This window comes from Peromyscus eremicus, chromosome 11, assembly GCF_949786415.1.
Source record: "Peromyscus eremicus chromosome 11, PerEre_H2_v1, whole genome shotgun sequence".
Lineage (NCBI taxonomy): Eukaryota > Metazoa > Chordata > Mammalia > Rodentia > Cricetidae > Peromyscus > Peromyscus eremicus.
This window is the reverse complement of record NC_081427.1, coordinates 42,733,827-42,748,416: the sequence shown is the minus strand read 5'-3', so window position 1 is coordinate 42,748,416 and position 14,590 is coordinate 42,733,827. Positions and strand designations below refer to the sequence as shown.

General features: G+C 39.8%; 1 protein-coding gene across 1 annotated transcript in view; it reads right to left on the bottom strand.

The window, feature by feature from the left end:
* Positions 1-13,339: 13,339 nt before the first annotated feature.
* Positions 13,340-14,590, bottom strand: part of LOC131922040 (ras-related protein Rab-3C-like) — a 122,972-nt gene continuing 121,721 nt past the window's right edge. The window contains exon 3 of the mRNA XM_059276763.1: positions 13,340-13,391. Coding sequence (XP_059132746.1) covers positions 13,340-13,391 — 52 coding nt within the window. The remainder of the gene's footprint in view (positions 13,392-14,590) is intronic.

Genomic DNA, 14,590 nt, shown 5'->3' with positions numbered 1-14,590 from the left:
TTGGGCCAGACAGGATGAGAGAACAGCACAAAGGCAGTGATCTGGATACAAGAGCAATGTGTAAGGTGTGTAAAGTAGAGGAAAATGTGTGCAAAGTGTGGAGAGAATGGTGGTGTGGGGAGAATCAGACACAAACGCCTTTCATTTCAGTTTCTCTGTGCCAAGCAGATGGGACAGTGGCTGCTTCTACAAAGCACCATTGGCACATTCTTTGGACTCTAGTGGGATGGACGCTTCCATCCAAGCTTAGAAATGAGGAAACTGAGGCATGGAGAAGACATAGTATCTTTAAAGTTCCATGTCGGCATCTAGAGAACATGGATTTGAATACAGCTCTCTCTGCCCCAATAACGGAATAAATGATCTAAACAGTGGCTGAAGGAAGGAGGTGCTACAGAGAGCCAGAAATTGCCTGATACGTCTGGGAGGATGTGAGCTGAGCAGAAGCAAACTGAAGTAGATCCAGCTGAGGCACAGCAGGCGGAAAAGTCAGTGTGGGGTTCAGTTGGTAAGGCTACGAGCAGGCAGAGCAAGGCCAAATATTCAAAGAGCAAACAAGATTTGAAAAGGGAACTGCCACAGCTTAAGCAGTGCAGGAGTTTAAACCTTGGATGATGGGTCATGCCACCAGTGCTTATGGGCCAGAGCCAAAGCCCGGAAGGGTCATCGCTGTCCTCACCATTGCCCTCTGCTCTAAATACTGATGCCCACTGGTATATACACCTCAAGGATGCGTCTCATTGGGTCCACAAGCATATTTAAATCTTTAAGTTTGTCGCTGCCATGTGAAAACAGAGGTGTTCCATGAAACCGAATTCAGAGTTGAAGCTTTTCTCAAACAATCAGAAGACCTGGCAGCGCTGAGCTGTCTTTCCACATGGCACCAGTCAGGGGCTGGTGAGAGCGGATCTAAACCTCAGAGGGCTCATTCTGTCAGCCGCTGTCCTCAGTTACTCTCGTAACCTTCAGCTTTGTGGGAATGGAGTTTCGGAATCCTGCTCAAAGGAAGTGCTGATGGAGAGAGATGAGGCCTCTGTGGCTGTCAGGATTTCATAGAACCTGGCAGGTGAAAACGTCCTACTCAGTGTTATTTTTAACAGGTCAAAAAAGATACAAGAGGGCTTGCTTTCTGCCTGAAGTAGTTCTCATAAAAGATCCCCACACTCTTACACCTTAGGTTTAGCACTTGGGGGTTAGGTTATTTGTAACCTTAGCCCAGAATATTTTCAGAAGGGTGTAAAGAAATAAACTGGATAGTTCCTAATAAGGAAAAATAAAGAAGAGAGAAAGAAAAGGAAAGAAAAGATGGACAGAGAGTAGGAAGGTGAAAAGAATAGATTGAATTGAGAAAGGAATGAATGAAAGAAACCACCCATGTGACAATTGTAGCAGTTGAGATACAGTAGTGCACACCTCTCTTGAAGACTGCAATGACCTCTCACCTGGCTTCCCATACACACACACACACACACACACACACACACACACACACACACACTACTCTCTGCCTAACTCAGAGCACATGAACTAGGGAGATCTTTAAAATCTGTCAGGTCATGTCACTTCCCTGAACAAAACCTTCCTATGAGCTTCCTGACATCCCCAGAGCAAAACAAAGTCATTTTATAGTGGTCCGTAAGGCTCTCTGGCTGGGCCCTCCAGCCTTGTACTTTTGTATTGTGCTTCGTCCTCATGGGCTCCTTGTCCATGAGTCACACTGAGACCGTGCTGTTCTGCCATACTAGCATCACCTGCTCAGTGGCTGCTCCTTTGATTTCAATTTGGACTTCCACTTGGCTACAACTTCTGTTCCTTCAGACCCTAGTTTAAATGTCACTGTATCTGAAAGTCCCCCCTCCCTCCCTAGTATACTCTACCCCATTCCTGGTTCATTTTCCCCTTTAAGGCATTGACACGCATGCCTTTAAGTTTGTTTTCCTTCCTTCAGGATATGAGTTGCTTTCCCCTCATGAAAGAGCAAGTCTCTTACGTCCACTCCCAGTGCTTCTCTAGTGCTGAGATGAGTCCCTAGGTCACACTAGTGAACAGCATGTACAATCTGGAGAGTTCACAGACAGGCAGAGATAAAGTTTATTAGCAAGAGTATAGGAGATGTGAAGAGAGGTACAGAACTAGTGGTGTGAAAAACAGAGAGATCTTGATCTTGGGTGAGAAAGGAAACAGAAAGTAGAAAGAATCAAGAACGTAGCTGGAGGAGAGAGAATTCTCTCGTAGGCAGGTGTAAAGAAAACAGAAGTGTGCTGCCAGGTTCAGAAGGCACTTACTGACACATCCCTATTGCGTCTTGGGTACTCAGGGGCGGAGGTGTTGCCCTCTCTTTTCTCTACAGCAGCAGAAAGGTGTGCAGCTGAGAATGAAGGCAAAGGAGAGCTCCAGGGAGCTTGTGGGAAGCGGAAAGACTTTGAACAGCTGTTGTGGAGCCTGTAAATGATAGGTGCTTTAGGCAAGCGTAAAGACTGCTGAGTGGAATAGAGGGACAGCTGAGGTTGTCCTTGTGCCAGTTGGCAGGGGAATCCAATTTTCCCTAGCAGCATTTGCAGGCTGGGAGTAGACAGAGGAAAAAGCAGATGGATGGAATAAATTGGTCCTGAGGATTGCTAGCCAAGTATGTGGTGGGGACTAGGGAGAGCGGGAGTCAACTGATCATCCTCTAACCCTAATAGTCCTCTGCCATTTCACCTTGACAGTGCTTGCTCGATTAACAGCTGTACCACCCCCAAGGCTCTGGAATCAAGTGTATCCAGTATGAAACGCTCCACACACTTCAATGATTAAAAACAATATGTCATTTTATATATCCATTGGTTCCCTTCTCGCTCTCCACGAGTGAAAGATTTGTGAAATGCCATTGGGCTGATCCAGGTAAATGTGTTCCATGGTGGCTTGGTCCTCTTAGGACTATATATAATCTCCACTCACCCAGGTATATAGTGTTCTCTTGGGAGAATCATTTATGTAAATGGAATTCAGGATTGATCGAGAGACACATGAAAAGTAAAACACCTGCCTCTGTAGCCTTCCCTCCTAAATTGTCACCCTGGTTTCATGGCTCTGTGAATACATAGTGACTTTTCATTGTACTTGAAAACATTATGCAGTAAGCCTATGATGTTTTAACCTGGTATATAAAAATAAGGAATTTAGGATTTTTTCTTGCATATATGCTGGAGATGAAAAAAATGCAAAATTCTAGATTGTGTCAAAATGAGGTATGTGGAAGCGTTGAGATCCAAGGACATATGCAGAAGTGTGCTTTCATGGGGGGTCAGGGAATGAGGTGATACCTGAAGGACGAGCTTGCTCTCCAGCCTTCTCTGTTGTCCTGACAACGAAAGGATGCAGCCAGCTCTGGAAAACATTCCTATGTTCCAACACTACTTGGCTTCTTAAGGAAGATTTCTGGACTCAAGACACCTAATCTTTGTGCCCATGTCGGTCATAGACATCACCACTCCCCCTTGATTTCTACCATTTCTGTCATTAATATCACCATTCCCTCTTTATTTTTAGCTACGTTCTGTAAGAATGATATAAATACTAAGAAGCAGTAAAATGACACATTTACAGTAATAAACAATTATGGTTCACTAACCAATTAACATTAATTATGAATCATAGTCTGGCTAGACGGCAGAGCACAGTAGAGCATGTGGGAGTTTTGCAGTTCTGCTCTTCCTGCTAAAGGTTGGAGGAGACGTCATGTCTTTAAAAGCCCTAACCAAATGTCACTCGTTAAGCATTTTCATTTCAATTAGTTCAGGGAACTTTATCTTTCCAAAACCCTCAAAAATAAGAAACATCTGAGGGAAGATGCCAGCCACTTCAAAGAAAACCTGGGCTGGCATCAATCTTGCTTCAAGTCCCAAAGAGCCAGGTTTTTGCTTTGCATTTTGCCCATCTTCCAAAATGAACATGATTCCAGGGTGCTTTATTGATTATTCATATTCTTTGCCAATATCATTTATGGATTATAGACAAGGACTTCTATTTTACTCTAGTTGATAAAATGATTCATAAAAATGCATTATCAGGAGGAGATACCTAAGAATCCTATGTATTGTACATCTATGCATGAGCTATCCATGAAGTCAGAGTTAGGCTAGTCCATTAATTAAACAACACTGACCCAGGGGAGAGCATATTAATAATTACCACCCTTATTCTTTAATAATATTATCCTATGTTGAACTGAATAATTAAATGACATAGAAACAACCTAAAAAAGACAATAACCATCTTCATGATGGGGTTGGATAGCAGTTTCTCTGTACCCTACGATTTTCAAAACTAAATGTGTCAAGATTTATTCTCCTGGAATGGATTTTAAGAAATAGGAACATGTGATTTAGTTGCTGTTTTTCATAAACACTCTTTAGAGGTTCATATTTTATTAGAAATAGTCTGTTTAAAACATTGGATATTACTAGTCTTCCCAAATGGAGAATATTAAATTCATATCTTGCAGATGATTAGAGTTCTCCAAAGGGAAAAAGGGAATATGTATTAACCACCTCACTTCCTTCTTGAAGGTATATTAGGCTCAAATTGAACAGCAGGGTCATAAAAACATAAAGAAATAAAATGTCTAAATCTAATAAAACTGTGTGCTGAGAGATTAAGCCAGAATTTTAGAAGCTTCCTTGGATCAACTCAAACGATGATGATGTCCCCTTTCCCCGCTCCCTCCCCGTCCCTCTCCCTTCCCCCTCCCTTTTCTTCTATTTTTATTTATTTATTTTTGCTGTTAAAGACATGCCTGTCAGAATTGTCTTCATTCCTCTCTTTGGCAGCTGCAGCTTTCCTGATTTCATCTACACTGCCAGAGAAGAACAGGCATGAGGCACAAGGATGTTCTGTATACCCTGTCTCAGTTGGAGAAAGCCCCAGTGTGCCCATTCTTCAGAGCTGACGACTCCTACGTGGTATTTCTCAGCCCCAACCTCTTTCCTAAACTGCACACTCAAATCTAAGCGCCAACGTCAATATCCTAGCTGGAACATTCAGCTGAAATGTGAGCTGTCCAAGGCACACTCCGAAATGCTACTTCTACTCTCATCCTTGAAACTACTCTCACTGGCATAGGCATCTCCTCTTTGTTTTTCCTTCACATAGCTGCTCCCATCACACACCCAGGGCCTCAGATGTCCTCTTTCCTGTTCTCATCATCAAGCCTCACCTTCTGCCTTGATCTTGGAATTCCCAATATCATCAGACTCACTTTCCACATGTAGTTTGAAGACTCCCTCTCCCTTCCTCCAGTACAGATGACATGCTCTATGGGCACCACATCATGAATAATTAGAGTTTGTGTCTTTTCCTTGGTATCTTGATTTTTTTCCCCCTTGGAATTCCACAGATTGTTCTCAGAGAAGCGGGAATGAACTCAGCAAAATACAATCTCCAGTCATGATGTGTATGTATCTCCCAGAATCTCTATGGTGGAAACTTAGTTCCTGGTGTGGCAGTGTTGGGACATGGGAGGAACATGAGAGCTTTTAGGTCGAAGGCTCCACTCTCGTGATATAGTGACATCATTGCACAGAGGGCCTGCAGGAGTAGCCTTTCTCTCTTATACTCATCCCTTTTGCCTTTCACCCTGTGATAATGCAGCTGCAAGACCCCGACAAGAGGCTAGTGCCTTGACCTTCAATGCCACAAGCCCCCAGAGCTGTGAGCTTGTAACTTTTTTTTTCATTATAAGTTATCCAGCCTTAAATATTCTGTTACAGCATCAGAAAAAGAACTGGAACACTTGGCTTTCATTATAAACAGATAACCATGTCTGAAAGGGCCTCAGAGCCCTGGCACCCCATGAGCTAGCCCTTGTGACCTAGGATAACATGCTCTTGATATCTACCCACGGTGACTTATGTTCGTCCATCTCTTTTGCTTAGAAGCTCTGAGTGCTGTGTCTTCCTCCTACTATCCCCTCTTCCTGGAAGGCTCCTCCCATCATTTTCAATCTTCACATGGCCAGCAGTTCGCCATCATTGCTCAAGCAAACACATGCACCTTGTTTAAAATCTTCCCAAGGTACATGACTTTACTCAATCTTATTTTCTCTGTAGTATGCATTGCTACTGGGTACTATAATATTTGTGTGTGTGTGTGTGTGTGTGTGTGTGTGTGTGTGTGTGTATGTGTCTATCATCTATCCATCCATCACTCATTATCTATCTATCTATCTATCTATCTATCTATCTATCTATCTATCTATCTATCTATCTATCTATCTATCTATCTCTTTGTACCTGGGGGACCGAAGAGACTTAGCAATTTTCCTTCAGCGAGTGACTGAAAGACCATATTCTACACAGAAATATAGCAAGTGTGTTTATAAAATCAGACACAGGAAACATTTAATTTAAACTCTCCTCTGTGGTGCCATCGTGACTCTTTTAGGGTGCATGGCCCTAAGATGAAGTGTCTTCACTCCTCTTGTTTTGGTTACCTAAGTAAGTGGGGGTGTCTTGCTTACTCCCTAGCTCCCCACTGCAAGTTTGTTAGACATTCAGAAGTCAGTATGCTCAGGACGGATGGCTGCTATCCCCTATGAATGCTCTAAACCTGCCTCTGGCCCCTCTATTCCGGTCACATTCTTCCTACAGGTCTGCAGGTACATGGCTTAGAATTTTTGCCATGGGGGTCTTGCACAAACTAAGTCTCCATTTGTTCTCTGGAGTTCAGCTTAAATGTTAGCCTTCCACAGAGGTTGTGCAAGGCACGTAACCCGCAGCAATGTCTGATGCACTCTGCCAGAACACTGTCATTTAATATTCTATCTGTCTCTCACCATTCATACCTTTCTTGTGTATTTTCCTCCACTCTTATTACCAAGCTATGAGATTCAATGTCTGTCTTTGTTCTTGGTGTTGTCTCTAGGACCTGGAATTATGCCTGAGATATAGTAAACACTTGGTGGATATGAATATGTTTGTTTACCTTAGTGATTTCAATCCACTGAATAAATAAGAAGTGACAGTCAAAATACTAGCAGAACACTTATATCCCTTCAGCCCCCTAAGTTTCCTATTGATTTCCAACATGCTGGTGATGTTTCCTTACAAAAACAAAAAGGGAAATTTGTCAGTTTTAGCTCAGATATCTCTATGGCTTTATTCCCTTATAGTTACCTCAAAACATTATTTCTCTGTTTGAAATGCACAGGCCTGTGTTGCATGCATCCCTTCGAGACATACAGCAGGTGCTCAGTGAATGTTTGTCGGAAAAATGAATGAATGAAACCTGTATCTAGGACAAAGCTCAGGGTTGGGTGATTGGTTGCTTGCCAGAGCTGCATAACAGAATAAAGCCAGAGTGCCTGGCAACCTCTCAGCTCAGCTTGCAAAGCTGAGAATTGTCAGGGGAATCACTTTGGACAAATTTCTGAAGTCTGTTTGCCTTCCTCGTTTCAACCCACTAAAAAGCTCCTTATGCTCTTTGCAAAGCGTTAGCCTGTTGTAGAAACTGTAAAATCCTGTAGATAACCCAGTTTTCTCTTAATTATAAACACCAGCTATGGTAATGTATCAGAGAAAAAAAGAAGTCAGCAGTTCAGTCTGTCTGACTCTTAGTATCAGGTAAAAGATCGTAATAGACAGTAGGAGTTAGCATTTATTGTTGGTTTTTTAATTCAAACTAGTCTTGGAAAGAATTCACTCTGAAAGTCCCCAAACTGATGACCTAGATTCTAGCCACTTGCCTCAGGGGTGGTATGTGTATGCCACCATGCATGAAGACGCGGAGGCCATGCTATCGGTGTGGGATGAAGGCAAGATTCCAAATGTCCTCAGTAGCGAGTCTTTGCAAATCTGTGTGATGTTCTAGTCTTCTGGCTGAAGGAACAGCTGAGGGAAACAGTAAGCTCTTTGAAGGAGGAACTATACATTTGTACCCTTTCAGCAAGGATTTGGGAGTTGGGTTCTACCAAATTGGAAAAGGTCAAAATACAGGCTCTTTTTAATACTGCCTAAATATTTTACTTCCTGCTTTCAAAGGAGATAGAAATGAGCTTTTGCCAGATGGTGATGCCATCCATCTTCTCTACATTAGTTATTCTGTTCAGCAGAGTGGAAGAAAATGCGCTTTTTTTTTTTCTGGAAATCTTTGTGATTTTTCTAAGTTGTGAGGAAGGAAAAAAGCATTTCATGTCTATCTGGAAAATCATGGCAGTTGGAACTGTTCCTTCACAGGGAGCAGGTACAGAACATCGTAAGCACCAGAACGTGTGGGGAATCTGGTCACCCTGTTCATTTGCAGCAACCTGTAAGCACATGTGCTCAGTGTGTACGTGGCAGGTCACTGCTGGAGAAGAACAGAGCCTAATCATCTAGGGTTGGAGGAGACAGATTTCTGAGCTTCCTGTTGCTTCGGTACCAAAGAGGGAGAGGCTAGATAGAAACACACTTTTGGAGACATTCCTTTCAAAAAGTCGTATTACTGAAAAGAGATTCAGCAAGCATGCTGTTGCATTCTGTGGTTTCTCAGTGAACAAAATGAAGTATAAGACTCTTCTATGACCAAAGTTATTCTATACTTCTGAGGAAAAGTCATGACCTGATGCTCAGGTGGCCTTAAATAGACAACCAGCCTATGAAGAAGTTGGCATTAAAAGGCTTATCACACTATGTGCAAGTGTATTTCTGTTACAATGGGAAAACTACGCATCACCTTCAACAACCTTTGGGGGTATGGAGTTACGGCCCTACCTATTTTTCTTTTTAACTATTCTATAATTGTAAGTTATATGTCACCAATAGGTTTCTAAGTTCAGATTAACCTGGAAATAGTTTGATGGATTTATTACCCCCTGCAGAAATAATTTTGTTATAACTTGTAATTTGTCTCAATACATAAATTCATTTGACTTTCACTTTTCCTTTGAGTTAGCCTTACTACCTGCCTGGTTCTCTCATATCAGAAGAGTAAATTCCCTAGTATTCACTCTTATATCTATGGAAATCTTGAATTTACCTTTTCTTGGAAAATGATATTTTATGAGATAATAAATAAGAAAAGATATATTATAATCTCAGATGACTTGTTTTGGGTAGGAGACATCATCAAAAGAATAAATAATACATATAAAAGTTAAAAACAAGATTCTCCATTCGAGAAGTGAATTACCATATTTATGAACTATATAGTTCAGGGAGGAAAAACACATTGTAAAATTATGCTTTACATCTTCAAGTATCCCAGGAATAAAATGATAGTAACAGTTTTAAAGAACTAAGAACCACTGCCAAGAGCTTCACTGTCCAAGATGGCCATCTTTAGTTTGTCTGCTGCTGAGGATATGTACTATTACTAACCCCAACTAACAACTGTGCATCAGTGCACCCCAGATTTCAACATTTGCATTAAAAATGCATACTATCCCAATAATTTTATATTAAATATATGTTAAAATGATGAGATTTTAGGCTAAATCATGTCAAGTAAAATTCAGGTAAAATTTTATTTCTGTTTGTCTTTAAATGCATATAATCAAGTATTACACATTCATCTAATATTATATTTGGTATAAGAAGCAAAAAGATATTACTATTTCATTAACTATTGTTGACATATCTTTGGGGTTCAAAATCCATGCTGAAAAAAAAAAGAACCAAAATAAACAAGAACAAAGAAAGGTCATAAATTGAAGAGCAGTTGCCTGGGAATTCATACAAAATTAATATGCTTGCTCTTATGAACAATAACACAGCATTTACTTTTCATCATTTATAGTACATAAAGCTAGAGGAGATAAAGAAACAGCTGTGGTGAATGGTTTAAAGATCAATAAGCATATATTTAGCTTTATATCTTTTATCTTTTGTCCTTGATGGGAGGCAAGCAATGAGGTGTGTGTGTGTGTGTGTGTGTGTGTGTGTGTGTGTGTGTGTGTGTGTGAAGTTCAAGGTTTCCATTAGGAAATTGAAAAACTAAACATTTAAAATGAAGAAGGAGGTGGACCTTAGCTAGGCTTTCTAGAGATATGATTGGTTACCTTGGAAACCATTTTGATTCTTACATCAAACAAGATTCTCTAAATTGTTCTACTTTATATTTCAGAGCAAGTAGCATAGAGTTAAGGTGTTTGTCAACCCCAATTCAGTAGAAAGGTATTTATGGATACAGCAAATCAAATATATAGTTTTTATTTATAATGAAAAGACAAATTATAACTAGTAGGTAGAAAGTAATATGAGATTGAACTGAGCTTTTCCAGGGGATTATCTTCAAAAAACTTCAAAGATCTATTTATTTTTATTTTAAGTGTATGAGTGTCTGCTTGCATGTATGTATGTGCACCTCTTGTACATGCTTGATACAGAATAACGTGTCAGATCTCCTGGAATTGCAGTTACAGACAGGTGGGAGCCACCGTGTAGATTTTGGGAACTGAACCTTGGCTCTCTGCAAGAGCTGTAAGTGATCTGAAATGCCGGCTTATCTCTCCAATCCCTTTAAAAACATTTGAAATAGTTTCATTCGTTTTTCTGATGAAAAATATTTATAACTATAAAACATTTAATTAGTAAGGCAGTCTAAAGGAATAAGATGAGGAAATCATCCCCCACTTCAGTCCAATCCCTTGGTCAGAGACTTATTCGCACAGTGAATGTAACACTTGCTGTTCCGCAACCTGTCTTAAAAGACCATGGATGCTATCTTTCACTGTAAAACTAAAATGCTTAATTAAGACATCTCTCTGATTGGGAGTGTTGACCCCAACATACAGCTTCCTCTGTTTGTCATGCTAATTTGACCTGCTGTGTTGAAGGTGTTGGACAGGGGCATCCATGATGTGTCTCCATTAGTTAGCCTGAAGTACACGGAAGGCAGAAATTGAACAGCTACAATGAACTTGCAAAAATACTTTCTTGGTAACTAACATTTCTGGTTTGTAGTCTGTGCTTACTAGTTATTAAGATATCTTATTCTAGGTCCCAAATACTAGGCAAGAAGTGAGCACAGACTAACTGCTTGTTTAACAGAAATGTTCACATGAATAGGCACAGGCAATCAGAGGCAGCATTATGTTCAGTGTGGGATTTTTGCAAATCCCTTTTTAAAGACTGATAATGCACTAATGAAGCTTAGAAAACACCACTGAATCACTGTTGTAAATGCATCACACATATGAATCCACTTACCCTCATAACAACCCTATTGCAAAGCCATTTTTAAATTTCCAATTCATGATGAGGAATATGATATATTGCCAAGCGTACTGTGAACTGAATATGAGCATCTTGTCCTTGGGACTCAGGTTATATTGGGAGCTTATATTCTCAATTGTCCAAGGCTTTTCTATTTAGTCATGGTAGACAACAAACAATAGTGTAAAAGGGAACAAACATCCAATCCTCTTGAGACAAAAATCCATCCCATGTTAGATCCTATGCGTTATGATACTATTTTTAGGGTTGTAACTAGTGAATGACAATGATCTGTTCATGGGAGGGAAGAGAGCTGGGCATTAAGACATGATGTGGTTGCTTGTCTAGACAACAGAGAATGAAAAAGAAAGAAGAAATACTAGCTCCTGGGTTCCCTTTATTGCTTTCATTAGTTGCATCTTGGCAGTGCCATTTTAACAAGAAACAGCACTCCATTCTGACCCAATTTTCACCCTTGAAATTTGCCATCATGTGGTTTATGTTACAAGCTAAATGATTCATCACTAATTAATCAATACTTGATATGAAATGTTGACCATAAGTATGAACCCAAGCCAAGTTAATCTGGCTTTCAGTTAATTGAAAAATCTAATCAGAAGGAGCTGGGTCTTCTGGACATAATGTGCTTTGAAATTTAAAGGCATCAGCAAAAATATTTTAATACCAGAGGACTTTAAAAGGATGTCTTCAACATTTAGTTAAAGTCACATTATGTGGTAAAATTTTACACACTAAATACTATGAAGAATTTGATACTGAATCTTTTCAAGGATATCTTTTGTGAGGATAAAATATCCCTAGACATGCACAAACTCACTCTTTGATGAATACTTACTGAGTGACGACTATAGACCAGATTCTGAGGTATGGGGGTGAATTAGGGAATTGGGGTATATGTACCTGCTTCCCTTATGACTTTGCAAATGCTGCATTTGGGATGCTTGGGAAAGCTTGTGGGCTCTGGAACACGTGCAGCATTCTTTTGGGATCTCCTTCACTTCTTCTAGAAAGCCTTTTCTGTGTGTTTGCCCTGTTTCTACCATCCCTGAGAATCCCCTTTCAGAATGTCCCTCAGAACCCTGCATTAACTATTGTGGCAGAATATATCACCATGCCTTCTAATTGTTTCTGTCCATTGAAACCTACACACTAGCATATCTTGTCCGCCATTGTTTTCCATGTACTGCCCCATGGTGTGTTCTTGTTATTCAATGAGAGGGGGTGTTATTCAGTGTAGAGTTCTTTGTTTAGCTATTTTATCTTTTATATCTCAGTGTTGAAGCTACTTGCATGGCATCAATGGATTGAACATGTCAAATCCAAAAGTGGGACTCATAAAGGAAGCAATAGCAGGAGTGTGCTCTAGTCCTGGTCATAAGGTTGCTGGCAAACAGTTGGAAGAAGATTTAAAAAAAGATGGAAAAGGACCAAGTTATTCCAATAAAACATGTAAAAAAGAATAGTTGGATTGTGGCTGTCTTTGTATTTCTACATACAAATGTAAGTAAATATATCCCTCCATGCAAGGAAATACCTGCTATAATTCATTGTTGCTCATTGTTCCATTTCAGGATATAGTACAGTACTTAGGATATGAAGAAAATCAATAAATAGTCACTGAATAAGTGAGTAAATAAATCATTCAATTAAAATTTTATTGCAAATGACAAACTTGAAGAAAGAAGTTCTTAGATCTATATGGATACTAACTAACAAATATTCCAAGGAGCATTTGCATGCTGTGTGGAACTGAGAGCTGGGGCAGGTGTGAAGATGCTGGAATGGGAATATCATTGTTTTTCAAGTCTTTTACTGAAGATGGTGTCAGCTGAGATTTTCAATGGAGGCTAATGCTAGAGGGAAACTTGATGAGTTGCTAGACATTGGCATGTCTATAAAGTGTCTCCCACAGAGTATTTATTAGTTTCAGGGGAGAAATTAGACAGCAGTGATAGAGTGAGGAAAATCAGAGGTCTATTGGCTGGTGATTAAAGATAGCATCACCAATGAGGGACAGATGGACATCGTGTACATCCAGACATGATATGCTGAAGGACACAACCACACGTCTGCCACTTTCCAACAGAGTGCCCAGCCTGAAAGTCATCATAAGGAGCCGTCAGGCAAAAATCCAACTGAGGACTAGTCTATTCGAACAAAAGCTGTAAGGATGGGTACTTGATTTCCAAAATGTCAATACTGGAAAAGGAAAAAAAAGAGATGTAGAAATGTACGTTGAATGGGGCTAAAAAACATGGAAATAAACACAATATCTGAGCACAGATTGAGTCCTGTCCCAGAGGAGAGACAGCTACAAAGGACACTACAGGCTCATCTGATTACAGTGGCATTGGAGTATAAAAGACAGATTAAAGTAAGTTATTCATGTTACTATAGTGAAGCTGTTAACTCTACTGAAGCCAAGCAAGGGAATATCCATGTTTTTAGGAAATACACACTGCAGTTGGGGATTAAGATCCATCCTGTATGTAACTTATCATTGTCTGGTTTTTGATGAAACAATGTATGATATATATATATATAATATACATACATATATCACTTATATAATATCATATATATATATGAGATGGGGATAGAAATGAATCTGGAAGACAGTTACACAGAGTGCTAACAAGTTTTTCTGGATAAAAGAAAAATGAGCATTTTTTAAATTTAAGTAAAAATTTAAAAGGTATACATATGCCAGAATGTATAAATAAATATAATAATAATACCATTTCATGAAAATACTTGTGTGAGTTTTAATATTTCATCTGGTTAACACTGTAATATTCTTTTGTGTTTTAAATTTAGAAACAGTTCTGGCACCCTAGCAATTGGTTTCAATTCAAAGATCAAAATAAAATGAAACCAGTCATCATAAGAAAGTGTGCAAACCATGGTACCCAACAGCCTCTAAACCTGACAGTCCTTGGGTTCCAAGGTGCTGCTCAGTGCTGCAAAGTGGGAAGGACCAGAGTGGAGATGCCCAGACACTCTGTCTGGACACCATCACCCAAAAGAAGCAGGCCGAATTCTGCAGCACAGCTCAACAATAGGCGCTTTCCTACTCAGTGTGACAGTCTCCTTTATTTTCTCAGCTGTGGTCCAGTTTTGCTCATCTGCAAGCCTGATGTGGAGATATGGAGCTTGATCCCAACCCACCCAGGACTATGCATAGAAGCTCATAGAGAGAGTCATTTATATATGATTATTAGGGATAACTTACAGTCTATAATGGTACCCAAAACACAAACACAGATCAAAATATGGTCTACACATACTGTACCTTAAAGAACAATAATCTGGGCCACATAAAAACAAATTGCCAGATTAAGGTAAATGTTAATTGCAAGTAGTCAATTTAAGCATTTATGTTGCCAGATTGGTTCAGG